The following is a 26,268-nucleotide window of genomic DNA, read 5'->3' as shown; positions in this document are numbered from 1 at the left end:
GGGGGGGGAGGCTTTACAAGCAGTGGAACAGTGCTACAGGTGTCTCTGTTTCTCTCTCCCTCCCTATCATACCCTTCTCTCTCAATTTCTCTCTGTCCTGTCGTAAATAAATAAAATTCAATAAAAACAGAATGTCTGGACACAGTGCTACACTTCATATGAATCATGAAAACAGACTCCAGGAGAGAGCCTGCATTAATATGCAGAATCCTCTCGACCCAGCCAAGTCTGTATATTCAAAGATTGCTTCCTTACCCCTTTACAGGTAGGCTAGTACTTTTGGTTGCAATCATGATGGGGAAGGGAAGCTCCTAGCATTTCTTGCTCAGGGACCATTTCATGTGAAGGACAGAGGCCTCGCAGGTGGCTCAGCAGTCAGATTATAGGACTTTCATGTATGAGGTCCTGAATACAATGTCGGACACTACTGGGCCAGGTGATGATACACTCAGTTGAGTGCACATATTACCATGTGCAAGGACGTGGGTTCAAACCTCCAGTCTCCTTCGACAAGAGGGAAACTTCGCAAATGGTGAAGCTGTGCTTCAAGTTTCTCTCTCTCTCTCTTTTTAAATATTTATTTATTCCCTTTTGTTGCCCTTGTTTTTTATTGTTGTTATTGATGTCATCATTGTTGGACAGGACAGAGAGAAATGGATAAACCTATTATCATTATTTTTTTGTTGTGCTGATACAGATCAGGGAAATAATCTGTCCCAATTTGAGCCAGGCATGCAGTCACAACAGTAATAAAAGCAGATACCATCTAAGTGGATTCTTATTTGTGAAAGGCACTGTTATAAGTCAATAGTGAAAGATCAAATCTTGCTCCATTTGAAGGGTGGGGTTTCCTTAACTTGAACTGCTTCATGGTTAAATGTTGAGCTTTGCATATATATATTCCCTTTTGTTGCCCTTGTTTTTTATTGTTGTTGTAGTTATTGTTGTTATTGATGTCATCATTGTTAGATAGGACAGAGAGAAATGGAGAGAGGAGGGAAAGACAGAGAGGGGTAGAGAAAGAGAGACACCTGCAGACCTGCTTCACTGCCTGTGAAGTGACTTTTCTGCAGGTGGGGAGCCAGGGGCTCGAACTGGGATCTTTCTGCAGGTGCATGTGCTTTGCGCCATGTGTGCTTAACCTGTTGCACTACCGCCTGACTCCCTCTCTGTCTCTTTCTCTCTCTCTCCCCCTCTCAATTTCTTTCTGTCATATCAAATAAAGGAAAGAATGAAAAAACAGAGGAAGAAAGAAAGGAAAGGAGGAAGGAAAGAAGAGAGTGAATTAAAAAAAAAAATAAGAGCTGCTAAAAGTGGTAGATTCATGGCAGTCACCAAGCCCCAGTGATAAACCTGGTGGTAATAAAAAAAAAAACTATTTATGAGAAATAAATATCTTTTTAAAGTAGTACTAAGCAGAACAGTCTCAGTCAAGGAGGATTTTTTTTTTTTTAACCTAGATCCCTGGTAAAAAAAAATAATAAAGTGGTTGGGAATCTCTCACCACTTGGGAACTTTTGGCTAGAAAGGTATCAGTCCATGTGAGTGGGTGTGGGGAAAGCAGTCCAGAGTTTTAGAGTCTGCTTTTTCTCCACCTTCCCTGGGCCTGCAAAAGCTGACTCACATTTCCTGATAGCAGCCTGTCTGCTTGTTTGTCTCATGGACCAGCTGTGTAAAGGCAGACCAGCCTGTTCTTCTGTCCAGTTGTTAGCTCAGCCATCCTCAGGGGAACACATTCTTGGCCAAAAGAGTCTAAAAAGGGGGGTGGGGGGCAGGGGCAGAGAGACAGAATTGCAGGGAACACTGACTCAGGCTCAAGATTTGTTTCCAGGCCTCTGCTCTCCTACTTGAATAGAAACTGAAGCCACCCCCAGAGTAAATGGTTTCAGAATGTCAGAGCTGCTAGGTCCTGGGAGTGGGCCCTGCTCTCTTCCTTTGTAGGTCCAAGAGACCTAGAGAGTTTAAATGAGCATTCCTGGGATCACAGAGCTAGTGACAGAGCTGGGTCTAAATCCAGGTCTTTTTGAATCCACACAGAATTTTTTTTTCTCCTCTGTCATCAGCAGTTACCTATGTGCCTTATGGTATTTTGTTTTTAAATGAATCTCTGCTGATTTTCTTTCTAGAATATTCCCATCAAGATATTGAGTCATTGTTACCATCAGACCTTGTGTAATTTCTGAGACCACTGGCTTTGATGTGGGTAACAGGGGAAAATAATTCTCTTTTTTTTTTAAAAAAAAAAAAACTCTGGCAACTTATATACAGATTTTTTTTTAAACAAGAGCCTTGATTTTTCTTATATTTTGTTTGTTTTAATGAGATAATAGAGAAGAAGAGAGAGATAGAGGTAGATAGATAGATAGATAGAGAGAGAGAGAGAGAATATCCAGAGCCCTGCTCAACTCTGGCTTATGGTGACGATAGGGGTTGAACCTGGGACCTCAGAGCCTCAGGCATGAAAATCCTTTCCAGAACCATTATGCTGTCTCTCAATCACCCAACACCCCCTCCACCTCCCAAAAGAAAATCTCTTAAGACCAGAAAGCAAATATTTCCCATTCATGGTGCAGTAAACAGTTACTCACAACCATCCAATTATGGAACAAAAATGTGAAAGAGCCAGAGAGAAGAGAGGGAGAGAGAGAGAGAGAGAGAAAGAGAGGAAGAGAGAGAGAGAGAGAGAGAGAGAGAGAGGGAGAGAGAGAGAGGAGGAGAAACAGTGTGTTGGAGCATGGGACTTGCACATCTGAAATCCCAGGCACAATCACATGTTAAAGATGAATGCTGTTCTGGCCCCTTCCTCTTTTTCTCATAAATATTGAGAGAGAGAGGGAGGGGGAGAGGGAGAGGGATAGGGAGAGGGAGAGGGAGAGGGAGAAAGAGGTTGGTTTAGGAGGTGGTGTAAACTTGAGGTCTCAAGTTCAACTCTTGGGAGCGCATGTACCAGAATAACGTCTGGTTCTTTCTCTTTCTCCTACTATCTTTCTTATTAATAAATAAAAAATTTAAAAAGAGAAACAGAAATAAAGAAAGAAACAGAGAAAGGAAGAAAGAAAGGAAGGGAGGGAGGGAGGAAGGAAAGAAGGACTAAGAAAGAAAGAAAAGGAAAGGGGGAAAGAAAGGGAAAGAGAAAAGGCAAAAAAAGAAAAAGAAGGGAGGGAAGAGAGGAAGAAAGAGAAAGAAAAAAGGAAGAAAGAGAAAGGAAGGAAGGAAGAAAAGGAAAGAGAGAAAAGAGCATTGCTCATTGTCTTTAGGGAGAAAAATGCCTTTTGGCCGCTAGTTTCACATGTGGTGTTTACACGTGCTCCCCAGAGGGACTGCAGAACCGCTTGGCTTTGCTTGTTTTCACAACAGCCAGGCGGTCTCTGGGTTCCATGTATGGTCTTTCTTAGAAGGGGAATATTGCGGCCCATGTTGTTCGCCTTCCTTGGACAAGTCCCAGCTCTTCCAAAGCCAAGTAAAGAGACAGGTAGGACGATGCAGAAGCTGGAGGACTGGGTCAGTCTGCCTGGTAGCAAAAGCACAGAAGAGGCCTTTATGAGGCCTGCAGCTCCTCTTCTAGAGCAAGACTTGTGAGCCTGACAGTTTTCCTCTTTGGTGGGGTTCTGCAAACTGCTGCTCAGAGTCAGATAATGACGCCTGCTCTAGGGCATTTTCTTACAACCACATCGCTGCTCTCTTTCTCTCCCGCCCTGCTAGAGCTTCCCTGGGTTGTCACTGCCCACTGGGTGAGGAAGTCATGCCTCTGACCAAGCATCTGTGGGCTTTCTTGCCTTTGTCGGCAGCGCCACCAAAGGAGAAATGTGAGAATGTAGTTTGGGTGTGGCCAGTTCTATTTAAGTGAGAGGTTTTGCAGAAAGATTATAGTTGCTAGTTAAAATGAAAGGTTATTAAAGAAGCATATGGCTGTGGTCAGAGTTTGGGGACGGTCTAGGGTGGGATTGCAAGAAATGGAAACTGTGTTTGAGACTGGTGATATAGGCCAGCTTTGATTTTTAGGGTTTTTTTTCTTTCTTTTCATCTCTCTCTCTCTCTTTCTCTCCCTGCTACCAAGGTTGTCACTGATGCTCAGTGTCTGCAAGACTCCACTGTTTCCAGTGACCTTTTTCTTTTCTTTTTCTTTCTTTTTTTTCCCTCCAGGGTTATTGCTGGTGCTCAGTGCCAGCACTACAAATCCACTGCTCCTGGCAGCCATTTTGTCCTTTTTTTTTTCCCTTATATTTTTTACTTGATAGGACAGAGAGAAATTGAGAAGGTGGGAGACACAGAGAGAGGAAAAATAAGATACAGTGGTCTGGGAGATAGAGCAGTGGATAAAGCATTGGATTCTCAACCATGAGGTCCTGAGTTCCATCCCTGGCAGCACATGTACCAGAGTGATGTCTGGTTCTTTCTCTCCTCCTATCTTTCTCATGAATAAATAAATAAATTCTTTAAAAAAAACCTTCCTAACAATAAAAGTCCTGGACCAGATGGTCATTACAAATGAATTCTTCAAAAACCTTCAAGGAAGAGTTAATATCTCTACTTTAAAAAAAAAAAAAGAAAAAAAAAGAAAAATAAGATACCCACAGACCTGCTTCACCACTCAAAGTGTCCCTGCTGCAGATGGGGAGCAGGGACTCAAACCTGGGTCCTTGTGCATAGTACTATGTGTGTTTAACTGTGTGTACCACCACCCAGTGTCCCAGTGGCTATTTTTTATTTCCCTTTTTCTTTCTGATAGAGTGTAAGAGACACAAGGAGATAGAACAGGAGAGAGAGACCAAGATGACAGAAACTGTTCTACTGCTTGTAAAATTTCCCCTTTTCTGGTGGTGCCCAGGAGCTTGAATCCATGCACTAGAGAATGGTAATATGTGTACTCTTACCAGGTGAGTTGCCGCCCCCTCCCAACCTCACTTTCTAAAGGAGAGGGGGAGACTTATTAGTTATGAATTGATGAACTAAATATTGAGCCCCCCTGCTAAGTAAATGGGCCAATTAGAATCTAGTACAAGAGGGGCTGGGTGGTTGCACAGCCTGTTGAGTGACCTATCATGTTACCATGCACAAGTCCCCAGGTTCAAACTTCCAGTCCCTAGCTGTGGGGAAAAGCTTCACAAATGGTACAGGTTTCTTTCTTTCTTTCTTTCTTTCTTTCTTTCTTTCTTTCTTTCTTTCTTTCTTTCTTTCCTTTGTCCTCTCTCTGTCTCTCTGTCATCCTTTCCCATTTAATTTATCTCTGTCCTATCAAATAAATAAATATTGATTTATTTTTTTAAAGACTCTAGTATGAAGTCATTAAGAATGAATGACCCCTCATAAGCCTCTTATCATTATTTTTTTGTTGTGTTAATTGGCTGATACAGATCAGGGAAATAATTTGTCCTAATTTCAGCCAGGCATGCAGTCACAACAATAATAAAAGCAGATATCATCTAAGTGGATTCTTATTTGTGAAAGGCACTGTTATAAGTCAATAGTGAAAGATCAAATCTTTTTTTTTTCATTTTTTATTTATTCCTTTTTGTTGCCCTTGTTTTATTATTGTAGTTATTATTGTCGTTGTTGTGGGTAGGACAGAGAGAAATGGAGAGAGGAGGGGAAGACAAAGAGGAGGAGAGAAAGACAGACACCTGCAGACCTGCTTCACCGCCTGTGAAGTCATTTCACTCCCCTGCAGGTGGGGAGCCCGGGCCCAAACCAAGATCCTTCCGCTGGTCCTTGCGCTTTGCGCCACGTGCGCTTAACCCGCTGCTGCTACCACCCGACTCCCGAAAGATCAGATCTTGCTCCATTTGAAGGGTGGGGTTTCCTTAACTTAAACTGCTTCATGGTTAAATGTTGAGCTTGACATATATATATATATATATATATATATATACACACACACACACACACACATATACATATACATATATATATATATTCCCTTTTGTTGCCCTTGTTTTTTATTGTTGTTGTAGTCATTGTTGTTATTGATGTTGTCTCGTTGTTGGATAGGACAGAGAGAAATGGAGAGAGGAGGGGAAAACAGAGAGGGGTAGAGAAAGAGAGACACCTGCAGACCTGCTTCACTGCCTGTGAAGTGACTCCCCCTGCAGGTGGGGAGCTGGGGCTTGCGCTTTGCTTTGCACCACGTGTGCTTAAACCCCCCCCCCCCCCCCCCCCCCCCCCCCCCCCCGCTACTGCCCAACTCCAGAGCTTGGCTTTTTAATCTCTTGTGCTATCAGGAATGTGACTGGGGTTCACAGCTCAGCTAGGTGCAGGTGGTTAATAGTTGGTGGTGCTTCTCTTTTCATTCTATCAAGACTCCCAACTTGCATAGAACACCTGGATCCTAGTAACTTTTGGAGGAAGAAGCAAAGGGTTCATTACCTCCACTGATTGAGTTTCCCAAGAGAAGGGAACTTACAGACAGGATCAGATAGTCAAGGAGTGCCCTCTCCCCAGCTGGGTCATCAAGATGAGAGAGGGAAGGCTACACAAATGACTGTAAGATCATATTCATGTCATTACCCATGAGTGGTTCTCAACCAGTTTTCACTGAGCAAAGCACCCTATTCCACCTTAATCAGGTGATTTGGATTTTTTTTTTTTAAATCTTCAAGATAGTTTTGAAAGGTAGGTTGTAATTTTTCTCATCTCAGAAGAAGAAAATGAGTGACCTGCCTACAGTCACTGCTAGTAATTGTAGAGTTGATCTAAATACTATGTCCGCTGACTCCTGTGTCCATTGTCTAAAGAGCTCCTTCAGTGGTTTGGGTCCTTCTGTGTGTTTCAACAGACCAGCATTCCAGAGAGGTGGGGCCATACATACATGTGAGATCTGACAGAGCAAGATTCTAATGGCTTGACTCCAAACCTGCCTGCATCTCTGTACGTGGTGATTTGCGAAATTCCTTTAGCTGTTATCAGGAGTGAGGGCATCTCTTTGAGTGACTCACTCCTTGTGCATTTAAACAGCTAGATAGAGGGTGCCTTGTACTTCTGAAGCACTTTCTCTTCTCCAACACAGCATTTGAGGGATGATATTATATAGTAATTTCTATGATGTAGCAGGCTTATAGGTAAATGAGAAGCTTTGAGTAAGCATGCTTTTTTTTTTTTTAATTGAAAACTTTACAGTTCCTCTTAATATTTCAACCCAACACCTTTGGCACTAGATCTTCACTTGGAGACAGTTATCACATGGCCAAACACAAAGCTTCTGGTCTCCACATGCAAGGAGAAAGTTTCACAAGCAGTGACATAGTGCTGTAGGTGTCTCTCTTTCTCTCTTGCCCTCTCACTCTCTCTTCAATTTTCTTTTTTGAAAATATTTTTATTTATTATTATATAGAGACAGAGAGGAATTGAGATGGGAGGGAGAAATAGAGAGGGAGAGAGACAGAGAGACCTCTGCAGCCCTGCTTTACCACTTGTGAAGCTTTCCCCCTACAAGTGGGGACCAGGGGCTTGAACCTGGGTCCTTGTGCATTGTAATGTGATTACTTAACCAGGTGCGCCACCTTCCGGTCCTTCCCTCTTCCTCTCTGTCTCTATCCAATAAAATATATTTTAAAAGAAGCTGGACTTGCTTTTATAATGAAAACAAAAATGGGTTGAAAACTGCAACTTAAAGGGACAGAACAGAGGGTGAGGAGCATCAAGCAGGGGTAAGAAGAAACTTTTAAGGAAGAAAAAAGTCTTTGAAGGCCTTGGGAATGATGGACAACCAATTTAATGCTGTTTTAATTCCAGACTGTGGGAATTTTACACTTAGATTGAGTTACGTGCCAGGTTGTTAGTGTGGATGGCTCAAAGCAAATGTTTTGTTGGCTCTGATGAGTGGGGTGGTCAGCACCCCCACTGAGGGCATGGGGTCCAAACTGGATTTAGGGATTAAGGGGAGAAAGACATGAGGGAAGAGTCAGTTAGCAAGATGGCCCCTCCCACACCTTCCAGTTTTCTGTGCCTCTCCCACTGTAGATGATGAGAACAGAGTGGCAGATTTTCTGCTGCTTTGTGTTGATCAAGATCTTGAAGGGCTCTGTGTAGTAAAAGAGGCAAAATAATAATAATAACTCCAAGGAATGGTTAGGGTTTCTCAAAACAAATCAAAGAGGATTATTCCATCGATAGGAACAAATCATAATCATAGCTCCATTTGCTTAAAAAGGATCCTGAGAATGCCCGCAGATATCACAAAGGGATGTCCCAATCTCAGGTCCGAACTGCAATTCACAAAGCATTTGATACTTAAAAAGTCTGGTGGCTGAGGTTGCTATTAGTACTGGTGTGTGTGTGTGTGTGTGTGTGTGTGTGTGTGTGTGTGTGTGTGTAGCTTTGCTGAAATAAATATTATTGATCTTTTTAAGATCAGTTTCAGTAATTATATGGAAATGTTTTGTCATGCGTACACCTTTAAGGGTTGAATAGGAAAGACACACTTATTGGCCTCACGGTGGAGAAGATGACACTGCTTGATGATGCTTTGTGAGCATATTGATCAACAAAGGGCATGGGACATACATCTCCGACACCATGTGGCTTCAGGACAGTCATATTCTTCTTCTTTTTTTTTTTAAATTAGTGATTTAATAATAATCAACAAGATTGTGGGATAAGAGGGGCACGATTCCATACAGTTCCCACCACAAGAGTTCCATATCCCATCCCTTTCACTGGAAGCTTCCCTATTCTTTATCCCCCTGGGAGTATGGTCCAAAGATGTTTATGGGGTCAGAAGACGGGAGGTCTGGCTTCTGTAATTGCTTCTCTGCTGGACATGGAGATTGACAGTTCAATCCATACCCCCAGCCTGTTTCTATCTTTCCCTAGTGGGTCAGGGTTTGGGAGAGGTGGGATTCCATGACACATAGGTGAGGTCATCTGCCCAAGGAAGTCAGGTTGGTGTCATGGTAGCATCTGCAATTTGGTGGCTGAAAAGCATTAAGATATAAAGCGGAACAGATTGGTTAATAATCAAGAACTTAAAGGTGAGAATATAGCAGGTGGGATGTTAGGGTCTTCATATTGGAAGAAGTTAGGAAGTCTATTTTAGGTATATTCCAAGGGGTTTATTACTAATTTTGCCTAATCTAAACAACTAACATGCAGGTAGGCTGGAAGTATTTTCTGGGAAGATGGTGTCAGAGTTGGGATTAGGACTAGAAAGCTTCATCGGGGCAGAAAGTAGCTCCCAAATATGGGAACTGTATATGTAGACAGTCATCTTCTTAGAAAAGCCTCTTCATTCATCTTCTTGTCCACTACCCTGCCCCATGAAGCACCTTGCTCAGAGCTGTGGTGCACCATTTTATTGAATGAGGAAGCTTCCCTCATGAAGCAGTGTTGTACATGTCTCTCTTTCTCTCTCCCCTCCCTCTCCGTTTGATTTCTCTCTGTCTCCAAATAAACAAACAAGTGAAATAAAATAAAATAAAATAAAGTAACACTGTTCCAACCTGAGCATTCTATCCACCACATCGCTCTACTATTTTATGTGTAAATAATCAGTTTACAAAATTCCTAGAAATTCAGATGTGAAGAGTCATGGATTTGGGGCTGAGTGATGGCACACCTAGTTGAGCACACATGTTACAATGTGCAAGGACTTGGGCTCAAAGCCCTGGCCCCCACTTGTAGGGGGGAGGCTTTGCGAGTGGTGAAGCAGGGCTGCAGGTATCTCTCTGTCTCTTTTATATTTCCCCATCTCGCTCAATTTTTGGCTTTCTCTATCCAATAAATAAAGGTAAAAAAATAAAAATAAACAAAAGAGTCGGATTTCACAGCTGTCATTCAGCTAAACTTCAGTGTGGACAAGGGACACAAAAACAAACATACAAGAAAATAAATAAAATATAAAAATTCTTTATGGTTTAGGCTAAACTCCCCCAACTTTCATGTACCTATGACTCACTGGTCTTTTAAGCCACGGATGGCATTACACAAGTCCAGATGGATCTGAGATTCAGTATTGCTAACCAGTTCCCAGGTGTGCAGCAAGGTCATGGTCACCCTTTACACAACAAGGAACTGTGTGGCTGCCAGGCTAAGCTGAGAACCAGGATTTCCTGATCATAGGAGAACCTGACATCAAGATCTGATTCCCCAGAGTCTTTTAAGAGGAATTTTATAGTTGCCTGCTAGTGAGTGTCCTGCTAGAGTTTTAAGGAATTCTTTTCATAATCAAGAGGAATGTTCAAAACAGATAACTGGACTACATACAATTAAAAAGCTCCTGCACAGCAAACTACCACTCAAACAAAGAGATCCCTTTACAGAATGGGAAAATCTCTTTACATACTATACATCAGACAAGAGGCTAATAATCAACATATATAAAGAACTCACCAAACTCAGTAACAACAAAACAAATGACTCCACCCAAAAATGGGGAGAAGATATGAACAGAATATTCTCCACTGAAGAGATTTGGAAGGCCAACAAACATGAAAAAATTCTCCAAGTCATTGATTTTCAGAGAATTGTAAATAAAGGCAACAGTTAGATACCACTTCACTCCTGTGAGAATGTTAGACATCAGAAACGATAGCAACAAAAATTGCTGGAGAAGTTGTTGGGACAAAGGAACCCTCCTGCACTGCTGGTGGGAATGTCATTGGGTCCAACCCCTGTGGAGAGCAGTCTGGAGAACTCTTAGAAGGCTAGAAGTGGGTCTGCCCTATGACCCTACAATTCCTCTTCTGGGTATATAACCTAAGGAACCCAACACACCCATCCAAAAAAGATCTGTTTATACCTATGTTCATAGCAGCACAATCTATAATAGCCAAAACCTGGAAGCAACCCAGGTGTCCAACAACAGATGAGTGGCTGAGCAAGTTGTGGTATATATACACAATGGAATACTACTCAGCTATTAAAAAGGTGACTTCACTGTTTTCAGCTCATCTTGGATGGAGCTTGAAGAAATCATGTTAAGTGAAATAAGTCAGAAACAGAAGGATGAATATGGGATTATCTCACTTATAGACAGAAGTTTAAAATAAGAACAGAAGGGAAAACACAAAGCAGATCTTGGACTGAAGTTGGTGTGTTGCACCAAAGTAAGAGACTCTGGGTGGGGGTGAGGGGAGTATTCAGTTCCTGGAACATGATGGCACAGGAGGACCTGGGGGGTATTAGAGTGTTATGTGGAAAACTGAGGAGTGTTACACATGTACCCACTGCTATCTTTTACTGTTGACTATAAGCCATTAATCCCCCAATAAAAAAGACAAATAAAAGAATCTCTCTTTAAATTCTCAAAAAACAAAAAAAAAAGAAAGAAGAAAGGAAGGAAGGAAGGAAGGAAGAAAAAAACAAAGAAAGAAAAACATCCCCATAAGAGTTGGGCAGTGATGTACCTGGGCTGGGTGGGAGGGTTCATTTTCTGGAACATGGTGGCAGAGGAGGACCTAGTGGGGGTTGAATTGCTATGTGGAGAACTAAGAAATGTTACACATGTACAAATTATTGTACTTTACAATTGACTGTAAACCATTAATCCCCTAATAAAGAAATAATAATAATAAATAAAAACAAGTAACTGAATTATAGAGGATGTAAAATGCAAAAATAAGAGCTGAATTCAACCTCCCTGAACTTATAAGCTCTGGTTCTGTCTCTTGAGCTACAATGGCAAATCTGGGCAGCCATGTTGGCCCTCTGTCTCTGGAGTCTGTTCTGTCGTGAGGAGAGGCTCTGGGATGGCCCTACTTTCCCATGTAGGTTGTCCACGTTGGGTTACTCTGCTGACTCTGTGTTTTCTTTATCCTGAACAGCACTAATGAATGTTTTCATGAACACTCCCCTGTAACACCCATCATAAACCTTCTCAGCACTGCTAGTGTTCCCTAATCCCCTTCCCCCACCCCGCACTCTGGATTTTGTAGTAATTATCACATTGCCCGGCACTTTAGCCCCAATGCTAGACAGTTCTGGAGAATCTACAGTGGTTATCAAGTGCATTATGATAACCTCCCTCTGTGGGAGAAGAAGGGACTGACCATTCCTAGACATTCCTCATATCTAGGGGCTTAACAAAGTGGTTAGCACTGAATAGATCAGGAGAGGTCTTTGAAATGGAAAAGATCAGTGCAACTTGTCCCAAAGACTTGCAGTGATTCAGCACATTAGCTCCAACTTGGTCTTCTTGGGCAGCTGTGAGCTCAAGCATTCAGCAAACATGTCAACATTTTATGGCTGGTGTAGGGGATAGACTAGGATCAGCCCATATTTAATGTCAGTCATTCTGACCTTGGAAGTAAAATATCTGAGAAAGGGGTCACAAAAAGAGGATCTATGTGAAAAGAAGCAAGCAAACAAAAGATTTTAGCAAATGAACTTTCTCATGTGAACTTGCACATGATAAAGTTTTACTTGATTCTTTCAGAGACATGGCATAATAACATTTTGTTCATATGAAGTTGACTTTAAACCCATTGTCTTAGAGTCTAGTTACCTAGTGCCTGAGCTAGACTTTGAACTACAGTTCTCTTATTTCAGATTGGATGAACTTTTCTCCTATTTTAAGGTGTTCTTCCTATCTGAGAGTCACAATTTAACTGCATGGAGAAGCTGTAATGACTGTACAAAGGTGATGATGATAATTATTACTGATGATACTGATAGAGTAGGTACTAGGCTCTTTGTCTGAAACTAAGTGCTTGCCATGCAGCCAGTTGGTTGTACACCAGGTAGAACACACACCTCACTAAGTTCTTGACATATTTGTATCCCATGAAAAGGAACGGAGAGTATTTTCCCAGAAAATAGACTGGCCCATTATATAGATGAAAAGGTCACCATCCCAACAAAAGAATTATCCAGTTCACAACTACCAGTTGTGTTGAGTATAACAACTTGTTCTACAGGTCCTCATACTGTGAATTGTCCCTCTCAGTGGGTGAGAGTGAATGAGGCTCCAGCCTCTTTATTTCATTCTTGTTTTTTATAGTGTGTGTGTTGGTGGGGGAGAGGGACAGACCAAGACACTTTTTTTTTTTTTTTTTTTGCCATTTATGATATTTTCTCTCATCTTGAACCTTCTCTTCATACATTTTAAATTTAATTTATTAGAAAAAGACAGAAAGAAGTCTGGAATGAAGGGCAAAATAGAAAAGGAGAAAGAACTAAAGACACCTGCAGTACTCATGAAGTTTCCTCCACCCCAGCAAGTGGGGACCAGGGGCTTGAACCCAAGTCCTTACACATTGCACCACTGCCAACTGCCCCCCACCCCTTTAATATGGTACCTAGGGATAGAACCTAGGGCTTTACACATGCAAGACATGCTCTCTACTGCTAAGCCACCTATGATTCTTTTAGAGTGAGAGCAGTGGAACAAGGATGTAGGAATCCCTGTGAATATGTCTATGAATATTCCATTCTTTACAACACCTCCGTGGCATAGTAGGAATAGGGAGTTTTTTTACATTGGAGATAGGAAGATATTAAGGTGATTAGGAAGAAGAAAAATACTAGGGAGAAGCAAAGTCAAATGGTGGGGAGACTAGGAAGAAGTTTCTTCTTTTTAAATATTTTTTATCCCCTTTTGTTGCCCTTGTTGTTTTATTGTTGTAGTTGTTACTGATGTCATTGTTGGATAGGACAGAGAGAAATGGAGAGAGGAGGGAAGACAGAGAGGGGGAAGAGAAAGACAGATACCTGTAGACCTGCTTCACTGCCTGTGAAGCGACTCCCCTGCAGGTGGGGAGCCAGGGGCTCGAACCGGGATCCTTACTCCAGTCCTTGCGCTCTGCGCCACGTGCGCTTAACCTGCTGCACTACCGCCCAACTCCCCAGAAGTGTCTTCTAATGCCTTTGAACTTGACCCCTTACTATAAATACCACCGTCATGCAATAGAAATGCAGGATAGTTTATTTAAAAATATCTTGAATGCAGAGTGGTATTAACAGTTCCAGTGATGACCAACAGTGAACCAGACTTTCCCCTGTCCACTCCTATCTGCACTGCACTGTGATTTTGCCACCCATCTCCTCTAGGGTAGGGCCTGTTTTCATATCCCATGAGGATGAGCTGGCCTTGTTACTTGCCTTGACCAGAAGAATGTGGAGAGACTAGTGATGTGGAACTTCTGAAGTCATTCAATTTTGCTTTTCTCCATCTTATGGGACACTCCTGCCATGCTGGGAGCCTCTTTGAGGAAAAGGCCTCCTAGGAGGGGCAAGAGGGAAGAGTCACTCAGTGGGATCTAACAGACAACAGATGGTGTTTCTATAACACCTGTTGCACCACTGGAAGGGAGGAAATAACCGGTTCTGCTCAGCTGTTTTCACACTTGCCAGACCCTTATGTTGTTGCATCTGGACCCATAGGCAAGAATTATCCAGTTCACAACTGGATAATATAGCCCAGGAAATATAATTTATTGAGGAAATGTGCCCATCTTGCAGTCTACAAAATCCAAAGGAAAAGTGGAATATGGCCCATTCTTTTTTTTTTTTTAAAGATTTTTCATTAGTGATTTAATAATGGATAACAAGAAAGTAAGATAACAGGGAAACAATTCCATATAGTTCCTACCACCAGATTTCTATGTCCCATCCCCTCCATTGGAAACTTCCCTATTCTTTTTTTTTTAAATTTATTTCTTTATTGGGGAATTAATGTTTTACATTCAATAGTAAGTACAATAGTTTGTACATGCATAACATTCCCCAGTTTCCCATTTAACAATACAACCCCCACTATGTCATTTATCATCCTTCATGGACCTGTATTCTCCCCACCCACCCCAGAGTCTTTTACTTTGGTGCGATATACCAATTACATTTCAGGTTCTACTTGTGTTTTCGTTTCTGTTCTTGTTTTTCAACTTCTGCCTGAGAGTGAGATCATCCCATATTAATCCTTCTATTTCTGACTTATTTCATATAACATGAATTTTTCAAGGTCTATCCAAGATCGGCTGAAAATGGTGAAGTCACCATTTTTTACAGCTGAGTAGTATTCCATTGTGTATATATACCACAACTTGCTCAGCCACTCATCTGTTGTTGGACACCTGGGTTGTTTCCAGGTTTTGGATACTACAAATTGTGCTGCCAAGAACATATGTGTACACAGTTGTTTTTGGATGGATGTGTTGGGTTCCTTAGGATATATCCCCAGGAGAGGAATTGCAGGGTCATAGGGTAGGTCCATTTCTAGCCTTCTGAGAGTTCTCCAGACTGTTCTCCACAGAGGTTGGAGCAATTTACATTCCCACCAGCAGTGTAGGAGGGTTTCTTTGACCCCACACCCTCTCCAGCATTTGCTGCTGTTACTTTTTCTGATGTATGACATTCTCACAGGAGTGAGGTGGTATCTCATTGTTGTCTTTATTTGCATTTCTCTGACAATCAGAGACTTGGCTCATTCTTGATAGCGTAGGGGTAGATAGCATAATATTTATATAAAGAGACTTCGTGGCGGCGGGACGCTAAGGAGAGAGAATCCAAGTGCAGAGGGAACACAAATCTTTATTGTTGGGTCAGATGGGTGGTTCAGGCCACGTGGAGCCAGCCAAAAATGGCCGTCCCCTGCTACCTCACAACCAGGAAAGAGAACGAGAGCACAAAAGTGGGAGGGCTTTATAGGGCAACAACCAGGAGTGACGTGTCGGGACAGGATTGGTTGAAAAAGGCACTGCGAGAATATTGCGGGAAGTGGCAAAGACTGCATCTGCATAATTCCCCAGCACTCGTGCCTGAGGCTCCAAAGATCCAGGTTCAATCCCCTGCACCACCATAAGCTGCAGTGAGTAGTTCTCTGGTAAATAATAATGGTAATAATAATAGCCATTATTATTGTTGTTGATGATATGAAACTAAATAAAGAAAAAGAGAAAGATCCATATATTCAAAAACGGGTGGAACTGGAGGTTATTATGCTTAACGAAATAAGTAAAGAGATGAAAGACAACTACCAGATGATTTCACTTATATGTGGAATCTAGAGATCATAAACACATGAACTTGAAAAAAACAAAATCAAACAAAGCAGAAGCAAGCAAGCAAACTATTTCAAAGATTTGTGAGAACTATGGTGCTTATCCTTAGGTGGTGGAAGGATATGGTGGACAGAACTTTGGTGGTGGGTGTGGTGTGGAACTATACATTATTATCATCTGACAACCTTGTAACATGCTATTAATAATAAATGAAAAACAAATCCGAGTATTCAGTCCCGCCAGTTTACCCTGCCATCACACCTTCCAGGCCAGTGTCCTTCCCTCAGTTGAACCCACTTGAGTTCTGCTCACCCTTTCAGCCTACCCCCATGGAGTAGAGGGACACAGTTGGTTGTGGCTGTTGTTGGCTACTAAGCTCTGGGGTGTTTTCCTCCACAACTCCAGGTAAACCAACCCTGAGTGACTTCATTTAAAAACAGTGGATGGTATATTTGTGTTTCTGTGTGTAAACACCATGGTGTGGCAAGAGAAAAGAACTGAGCCCTTCCTCCTTTGGTCCTTGCAGCACTTCTCAGAACTTCTGGATGAGTTTTCCCAGAATGTGTTGGGCCAGCTCCTGAACGACCCTTTCCTCTCAGAGAAGAGCACGTCCATGGAGGTGGAGCCCTCCCCAACATCTCCGGCGCCCCTCATCCAGGCGGAGCACAGCTACTCCCTGAGTGAGGAGCCCAGGGCTCAATCACCCTTCGCCAAGGTCGCCTCCAGTGACAGCTTCAATGACGGTAAACTCGAAGCAGAGGGAATGTGAGGGGAGCGGGGTTGGCACCTTGGACTCTGTGTTCCTCCAGGGTGTGACATGTGTGCTGTATTATTGTCAGCAGCTACTTATGCCACATGGTAATGACTCTGTGTCAAGCCTTATGCCTGGGTTGGGCAGGCAATGTAAAGAGACAGTGGATACATCTCTTCGTGTCCTGCACTGCATACTCTGGGGACCTGCTCTCACTGAGTGACTGAGATTGTTTTCCTTGACTCTGTGAAGCGGGCAGCATCCATTTACCAATGGGTTTGGCCTCTGTGGTTGATAATTTTAATTTGTTTCAAGAGGTCATATCCATTCTCTTTCTTTCTGAGAAAGAACTCTACTGATCACTCTTCCATAGGTTGCTTCTTGGGCAACTTCTGAACCCATGCAGAATGTCCCATTGACAGCATGTACATGAAATCTTGGTGCACATTCCTGGACTTTCTCCTTGGTTATCCTTCACGCCTGTCACGAATGGCACAAATATGGTGTCTGTTCAGGGTCAAGTTTCTCGACCTTGGGAACACTGAGTTGTATGGACTGTTATATTGGCCTTTGACTATTATATGCAGCATTTTCCAAGTCTGTATGCCTTGAGATATGTATAATTTAAAATTTATTTACTTGAAAAGATCTTGTTATTTTTTTTTATTCTAAATGCAGCCTACTCTACAAGGGTTTTTTTCTACTGCTTTTTAGATAGTTACTTTTCCTTCAAATTGAAAGATCTTCTTCTTCTTGGTTGAAGTTACCTCTGACCTCATGTTAAGTGCTGCTCCAAATTGATCTTCCACAATAAAAATGCAAATGAAGTAGCAGTGGAGTTACTCTGTGTGACCCCAGAGGAATATAAAAGCACAATTTAGAGGCTATATTTAAGACAAACCTCTCTCATAATCTTTCCTAGGAATTATAAATATAGGTGGGTGATTTCAGGTTATTAATTAAGAAACCTGAGGAAATTATTATTTCAATAGCCCTTGCCTTCCTTTTGAAAGGGAAAAAAATGGGCCACTTAAGTGAACATAATTGCATTTCTCTAAGCTGTTTAACATATTTTGGGGAGGGGCATAAGGGGACAAGTATAAGTTTCTGTTAATATGAGAAATGAAAGATTGTACATTATGCCAAAGAAGCAAGTGACATGTTAGGAGAAAATGTACTATGGGAAGCTTTATATACATTAGGAGGCTTGCCCTTGAATGGAATTTCTTACAAAGTGAACATCCAACAAATAAATTGGAATAAATTCATTTATTCAGCAAGTATTTTTTACTGTTTTGATTATATTTATTTTAAAATATTAGGTTACAAAACTGTAGCATTACAGGGTATAGTTGCACAGCACACATACCACCAAAGTTCTGTGTTCCCACATTCCCAGCTCCCAAAGATATCCACCATAGTTTTCAAAAGTCTCAAAACAATTTTCTTACTTTTTTTTTTTTTTTGGCAAGTTCATCAGTTCACTAGACTTCACATGAGTGAAACTATTGGTAATTGTTCTTCTTCTTTTTGCTTATTTCTCTAAGTTTAACCACCTCCAATTCCATCCAGCTAAAAAAGATTTAGTTATTTTTAATTAATTAATTTTTTTGCCTCCAGCGTTATTGCTGGGGCTCGGTGCCTGCACTATGAACCCGCTGCTCCTGGAGGCCATTTTTTCCCATTTTGTTGCCCTTGTTGTTGTTATTATTGTTCTTGTTGTTGGATAGGACAGAGAGAAATCAAGAATCAAGAGAGGAAGGGAAAATGGTGGGGGATGGTGAGGAGAGAAAAATAGACACCTGCAGACCTGCTTCACCTCCCATGAAGTGACTCCCTTGCAGGTGGGGAGTGGGGGCTTGAACCGGGATGTTTTCACTGGTCTTTGTACTTTGCATCATGTGCACTTAACCCACTATGCCACTACCTGACCCCCAATTTATTTATTTTTAAAAATTATTATAGAGACAGAGACAGAAAGGGAGAAAGGAAGAGAGAGAAAGATACTTTAAGCCTACTCCACCTCCCCTGAATTTTCTTCCCTACAGATGTGGATTGGGGGCTCAAACCCAGATCCTTTCATATGGTAAATTGTATGGTTTACCAGTTGTGCCACTGCCTGGCTCCTAAATTAAAATCCATCTTTTTCTTAAAATTATCAGGGGTTGTTAATGGTTTACAGTACACTTGTTGATACATGAATATAATTTCTCACCTCCCAGTGATAGATGTCTACAAATAGATGTCTGACCTCAAACAAGTCCTTTTCCCACCATTATGCATGAGGACCCCAGTGCCCTCTCCACCTACACCCCTCCTTCCTCCAGAATCCTTTGCTTTGGTGCAATATACCCAACCCAGTCCAACTTTTACTCAGTGTTTTCCATCCTGAATTGTTTCTTAGATTCCACCTATGGGTGACACCATCCAGTATTTACCTTCTCTTTGTGGCTTCTCTCACTTAACATGATTCCTTCAGGTTCCATCTAAGATGAGGCAAAGGAGAGGACTTCATTACTTTTAGCAGCTGAGTAAGAAGGGCTGGTGAAATAGTTCACTTGAAGTGTGTGCTGTTTGGTCATGTGTGCAACCCAGGATTGGAGGAAACTTAGTGCCATATCTATCTATCTATCTATCTATCTATCTATCTATCTATCATCTATCTATCTCTTTATCTCTAATTTTTTTACTTTTGAAATGTGATTTTCTATTCCTGTTTTTTTGAGATATAATCAGATACTTTAGTATATGATTAAGTATTATAAACTAAATTATATATATATATATATATTATTATATTTCTGGTTCATATAAACTTTCACAAATTTTGAAGAGAAGAATAAGCATGGGGAACAGACACTAACTTGACTTCCTCTGAAATGTCTTCCTCTGGTCCTTCTAATCCTTAACATATAACACCATTTCATTTTTTAAAAGCTATTTATTGTATAAGAAAAAGATCAGAGCATGGCTGTGGCATATGCATTGCTGAGATTTGAACACAGGACTCCGTGTGTGAGAGGAATATACTCTACCAGTTGAATCACCAGTATAATCCCATCAGAATCATTTTAAAAAAATTTTTATTTATAAAAAGGAAACTGACAAAAACCATAGGATAAGAGAGGTACAACTCCACACAATTCCCACTACCAGAACTCCATATCCCTTCCCCTCCCCTGATAGCTTTCCTATTCTTTAACCCTCTGGGAATATGGACCCAGGGTCACTATAGGATGCAGTAGGTGGAAGATCTGGCTTCTGTAATTGCTTCCCCACTGATAAATTTTTAACTTGTAGAATAAACACAACTCCTTTCAAAGAGCAATGAATCCAGGAACACAAAGCAGGGGCTGAGAGACTGTTCTGACCTATTTCTGGAAGCTATTGTGTTAGTCAACCTGGGAAGGTCTGACTCATTGTGGCAGGGACCATAGCCAGATGCAGATACCAGGAAGAGAGGATATTGGTGGGTGTCTGAGAAGTTAACCACACTTCTACCACATGGTAGTACCACTACCACACTCCTTCAGATGGTGACACGTATAAACTGACTTTCCTCAGCACATGTTATCAGTGCTGTTCTGATAGTGTGACTGGAGTTCACATGCAAGAAACTGAGGGAGACATAATGAAACAAAATTCTCAGAACTTAGCAGGTAGGGAACATTAGAAGTGTATACAACTAGGTAGTAGCACACCCCGCTTAAAGCACATGTAACCATGCACAGGGGCTCAAATTCAAGCTCCCCGGTGCTACCTACGGGGAAAAACTTTAGGAGGGATGAAACACTGCTACATGTATCTGTCTCTCTCCCTCTCTATCTCCTCTTCCCCTCTCAAATTCTCTTTGTCCCATCAAATTAAACAAAATAATTTTTTTGAGAAAAAAATGGGGCTAATCAATAGCACACTGGGTTAAGAGCATATGTTACCAATGTGCAAGGACCCAAGTTCAAGCCTCCATCCTCACCTGTGGGGGAAGCTTCACAAGTGGAGAAGCAGTGCTACAGGTGCCTCTCCTTCTCTTTCCCTCTAATTTTCCCCCTTATCTCTCAATTTTTCTGTCTCTACCCCCCCCATAAGTAAATAAATAAACCACCAGAGCTGTGGATTCATTGTGCAACCACTAAGCCCAGCAATAACCCTAGTGACAGTAATAAATAAACAAACAATCATACACAAGTGAGGGTTAAGAGATAGCTTACCCAGTAGAGCACATGTTTTCCCTTGTGAGGTCCTGGGTTTTAGCTCTCAGCACCACTATCCATGAATAACACCAGGGAAACTCCATGGATTTTGGAACAGTGCTGTGGTGTTTGTTGTCTCTGTTTCTCTCTTCCTCTCAAAAAAATTAATAATACAAAATTGGTTCAAGAAAGTCACTCATGTACCAGACTCTGGATTAATTATATTGGTGATCTAATAAAAAAGAAAGAAAGCAGCCCTGGGGCCAGGTGGTGGTGCATGAACAAGGACCCAGGTTCAAGCCACCAGTCCTTGCATGCAGGGAGAAAGCTTCATGAGTGGTGCAGCTGGGTTGCAGGTGTCTTTCTGCCTCTGTCTCCCTCTCTATCTCCCCTCCCCTCTCAGTTTTTATCTGTTCTATAAAGTTAAAAAATTAAAAAATAAAATTAATAAATAAATAAAAAGAAAAAAAGATTTGTTAAATAAAAAATAGCCCTTAAAGTTGTACAGTAAAATTTAAGGTCCTGGGTTCAACCCCTAAGACATTTCATGTGCCAGTTATTCCCCTTCTAAAAAGAGAGAAAGAAAGAAACATATATGGCTAGTTATAGATATAAAAACACACTAAGGGTCATAGAATTATGCAGGTAAAGTTCAAATTACTTCTCACTGCTTAACTATGGGAAAATTGCTCCATTTATCCACATCACATGTTCTTCTTGTATAAAACCATGATAAAAGTCAAATCTATTCTTATCTTGTCATGCCTAGTTCAAGCTCTGATTGGAAGTAAGGATATTATTATTTTTTTAAAAATCTTTATTTATAAAATAGAAACACTGACAAGACCATAAGAAGGATATTATTCTTAGTTGCTATTGCATTTATCATTTTTTAACCAAACTTCCAAGAAGACAGTAGGGATTTGGTGATCAGGAATGTTTTGTGAAAGATTTCTCAACTTTTCAATCTGTGTTCTATATTGAAATGTGATAGTGGCATCCTTACTGTTGGATATACTATAAGGTTATTTTATTATTTATTTTATTATTTTTATTAGTGATTTAATAATGATTGACAAGATTGTGGAGTAAGAGGGGCGCAATATCACACAGTTCCCACCACCTGAGTTCTGTATTCTGTCCCCTCCATTGGAAATTTCCCTATTCTTTATCCCTTCGAGAGTATGGACCAAAGATCTTTATGGGGTCAGAAGATGGGAAGTCTGGCTTCTGTAATTGCTTCTCTGTTGGACATGGACATTGACAGTTCAATCCATACCCCCATCCTATTTTTATCTTTCCCTAGTGGGTCAGGGCTTAGGGGAGGTGGGGTACCAGGACACATTAGTGAGGTCATCTGCCCAAGGAAGTCAGGTTGGTGTCATGGTAGCATCTGCAATTTGGTGGCTGAAAATCATTAAGATATAAAGTGGAACAGATTGGTTAATAATCAAGAACCTAAAGGTGAGAATATAGCAGGTTATTTTATTTTTGTTATTTTGTTCTCTGTTAGATTGCCTTAATTACGATCTTCAAAAGGGAAGAGATTAACTATGAATTCAGTATGAGTAGTTTCATAAGACCAATGAATGGAAATATTTTGGGGATAACAGGGTATTTAAGTCAATACTCTTAAGAAGCTATAGTTTGTAAAGATATAAACAGATTTAAGATGGTTCCTTATAACAATTTCCTACTACAAAAATCTCAGCTAGTTCTCCTTTATATTTTAAACACATGGTACTTATGGAACACACTAGTAAAACTAAGATGCTGCCTACAAGCACTTAAGAGTCTACTGAAACTGCCAATGTGTAAGATGCTTTTTCAGGCAGATTGTGAGCGATGTCCCAAAAGGATGTTGAACTGTAAAGGTTCAGAGGTAAGATAGCATTATGCCCAATGGAGATCACAGAAAGAGTACATGAATGAGGCAGTCTGAAACATTGAGGAGAGTGGAAATAGTGGTGATGATTGGTGAGAAGCAGGTTGGAGGGCAGAGAGGCTAGAATAGAGAGTCTTCTAAAATAAGATCCCTGGGCCAAAGGGATATCTCACCAGGTAGGGTGCCTGTATATCATGCAAATGACTCAGGACTGAGCCCCCGCACCACCATGTAAGGTACTGTGGCAATGAAGGAAGCTAGCATGCTGTGGTGCCTCTGTATGTCTCTGAATGAAAAATAGGCCCAGAGTACTGAAATAATGCATTTGTGAGATCCCTGTTCCACCAAAAAGGATTTACAGAAATGAAAAAATTATTGATTAAGAAAGGCATCCCTTGCTCTCAAAGACTCGCTGGATAGGAAAATGGAAAAGATGAAAATGGTGTTATAGGGTGAAGGGCAGTTTGAATGACTTCCAGTCTAAATAGCAAGTCATGGAAATAGAAGAAGTGAAACACATGAGCTTGTTTAAAAAATGTCAAACTGTCACAAAAACTGTGGAAACTATGCTGGCTATCCTTAGAGGAGAAGGGGGAGAACTAGTGGGGGGGGAGCACAGAACTGTGGTGGTGTGTGTGGTATGAAACTATACCCCTGTAATCTTATGATCCTCTAAACCATGAGAAGGCAAATAGTAAAAAAGAAATACAGAGACCTAAGAGATTAAAATGAGACTTTAAATATATTGACTGCCCATAACTAGGCTTTCAAAAAATTCAGTATCATTAATTAATTAATTAATTAATTTATTTTTTTGCTCTTAGATTCTAGTCAATATAAATGCTACACAAAAAAACTTGTGGACAGCACCTATGCTGAGACCTTATTGTGGGAAGAAAGGACTAGTTAATCTTTTCTAAGAAGCCTTATTTTATCGTTAGGTCAAAGCACACTTCCATTCAGTTCCTTCAGCTGGGCACCTCACTGTATCCTGCTGTTCAATCGGCTGTGCTAATAATTTTCTGAGAGCAAGTATGGCTGGGTCAGATATATTCTGCAAAAACTTTCTGGCTCACAGTTCATCTTTTTTTGACGCCTATTTATTATTATTATTATTTTTTTCTAAGTAAAAACCACCTTCCCGTGACTGTAAAGGAACTTGATTGGTAGGGGATAGTGAATCTGGATCTTAACCATCTGGGAAGTATAGCTTCAGTATATGGTGTACATGTATAGGGAGAGAACTTATCCTGGAGGGCTCTGTCTCCATCTTAGTTTTAATTATTTTGCTGAATTATGTCTGTCATTGTTTGGAAACAAAATTATTCCCTACATTTGAATGTCAGTTTGCTATTCCTGATAAATTCTGTCCTCTTCCTTTTTCTCTGTTGGTAGCAACAGAGGAATAGAGAGTGAGAAAAACAAGAAACAAAGACACCTGGGGCAGGGGAGATAGCATAATGGTTATGCAAAAAGAATTTCATGCCTCAGGCTTCCAAGTCCCAGGTTCCATCCCCTGTACCACCTGAGCAGTGCTCTGGTAAAAATAAAATAAAATAAAATAAAGAAAAATAAAACAAACTGCAGTGCTGTTCCACTGCTCATGAAGCTTACCCTTTGCAAGTAGGAATCTGGGACTAGAACATGGGTCCTTTTGCATGGTCCCACCACCTTAACCCTCACTATAAACTCTTTGGAGAAGAATAAGTTCACAGGTCTGGGACACAAACAGATTATCACCTTTTGAATAGATCATCTCCCTATTGGAAGGAGATGGTGATTCCTTAGGCAATGGCCAATTAGGCAGTGTTTCAAAATTGCAGTTCACTTTAATGTAGTATTATTCTATCTTTTGTATTATTAAAACCTAGGAATCCTTCTTTCTAGTGATGTATAGTGAATGTTCCATTAGACCTGGGGAAGTCAATGGTTGATAGCTCCTTACCCAATTTTACTTAGATTATATGTAGTTCTTTTGAGTTTGCTTCTACATCTGGGGAGGAAAAATTTGAGTAGACTTCTAGTTTATTCAGTTTTTTTCTTTCCTTTCTTCTTCGTCCTCCTCTATCTCTCATCATGACCCTTCTTTCTTTTCCTATTTTCCTGCATTTTCTCCCTCTTCTACCCTCTGGTAACCCCAAGCCAATTTATTTTGGGGCAAAAATATGTATCCCTATGCTGTTATCATGTGATCAACTTCAGATGGGTTGTAGAGCCCTGAAATTGTATATGCAATTTGGAGCTATCAACATGTGGTCAGTTTTTCCTGCTTATGCATTTATAATTTTTTCTTTGATCCTCAAAAGAGTCTGTGACTAGAAAAAAAAAAAAAGATGAAATCTTGGTCTAAGATGGCACAGGAATCATCTGTCTTCAGGGCTGAATTTGATTGTAGACTTCTCTAAAAGGCAGCAGCTACAGAACTTCCTGAGTCACGGTAGCCACAAGAGCCATTCCTGGGAATGTGGGCTCAGCTTCCAAAACCACCAGAAGGACACATGACACCCCCAGCTCAGACATTTTCTCCCATGATTAAGACTTTTGCTAGATGCTAAGTAAGGTTTTCATTTCTATTAAAAAAAAAAAAAAAAGAAAAGGCAGGGTAATGAAAACAGCTATTAAAAGAGATAAGCAGAAACCTTCATGTAAAATGGCTGTTGGTATATTTATGCTTTGACTGAACGATGAGAAGCTTGCATTTGAATGACTATGTCTTGCACCTCACTGCATGAGTTACTCTATTTTAGTTGTGAGTCTTTGTAATGAGGCTGGCATACTAGTCACTCATTTGCTCTGTTATTTCAATTCAGTCTTCTTTATAGAGAAGAGACTAAGTAGTGCTATGCCAGGGCAATTCAGAGAACTAGACAGAGTGCCCCCAATCTTCCAAGGTGATGTAAAAACTTAGAAACTCTAGGGGCCGAGTGGTGGCGCACCTGATTGAGCATACATGTTAAAATGGACAAGGACCTAGGTTCAAGCCCCCAGACCCCCTTGTAGGGGGAAAGCTTTGTAAGTGGTGAAGCAGTGTTGTTGGTCTCTCTTTCTCTTCCTCTTCCTCTATCACCCCCTTCCCTCTTGGTTTCTGACTATGCTTATCCAATAAATAAAGATCATATAATTTTAAAAAAAAAATTAAAAAATAAAAGAAAATCTATATGGGTGGGACTGGCAATGGCTTATTTGGGAGAACACACACATTACAGTGTATGAGGACCCAAGTTCAAGCCCCCAGTCCTCACCTCACTTCATGAGCAGTTCTTCTTCTTCTAGCGTTTGCCCTTCTTCCGTAGCCAGTCAACAGCGTCAGGTTGAGCCTGATGTAAAGTTTCGAGACCTCCTTTGAATCTGGAGAGGTGGCAGTCGTTGACTATGTGGGTCATAGTCTGTCTGGAGCCACAGGGGCAGTTCGGGTCGTCTCTGGCTCCCCAGCGATGGAACATAGCGGCGCACCGGCCATGGCCTGTTTGATAGCGACTGAGGAGGGCCCGATCATAACGTGCCAGGTCAAAG

The 26,268-nt window shown here is 41.1% G+C and overlaps 1 protein-coding gene across 2 annotated transcripts in view; it reads left to right on the top strand.

Moving 5' to 3' along the window:
* Nucleotides 1-26,268, top strand: part of CREB3L2 (cAMP responsive element binding protein 3 like 2) — a 186,031-nt gene that overhangs the window by 80,391 nt on the left and 79,372 nt on the right. The window contains exons 1-2 of one of the 2 annotated variants that reach the window (XM_060196648.1): nucleotides 3,346-3,472; nucleotides 16,456-16,672. In XM_060196648.1, the coding sequence (XP_060052631.1) occupies nucleotides 16,543-16,672 (130 nt within the window). In that variant the 5' untranslated portion in view covers nucleotides 3,346-3,472; nucleotides 16,456-16,542. Of the gene's footprint in view, nucleotides 1-3,345; nucleotides 3,473-16,455; nucleotides 16,673-26,268 lie in introns of those variants that run through there. The other variant, XM_007525164.3, reaches the window with a different exon arrangement.

The sequence above is a fragment of the Erinaceus europaeus genome, chromosome 8 (genome assembly GCF_950295315.1).
Source record: "Erinaceus europaeus chromosome 8, mEriEur2.1, whole genome shotgun sequence".
Taxonomy (NCBI): Eukaryota; Metazoa; Chordata; class Mammalia; order Eulipotyphla; family Erinaceidae; genus Erinaceus; species Erinaceus europaeus.
This window is presented reverse-complemented; position numbering and strand designations above follow the sequence as displayed.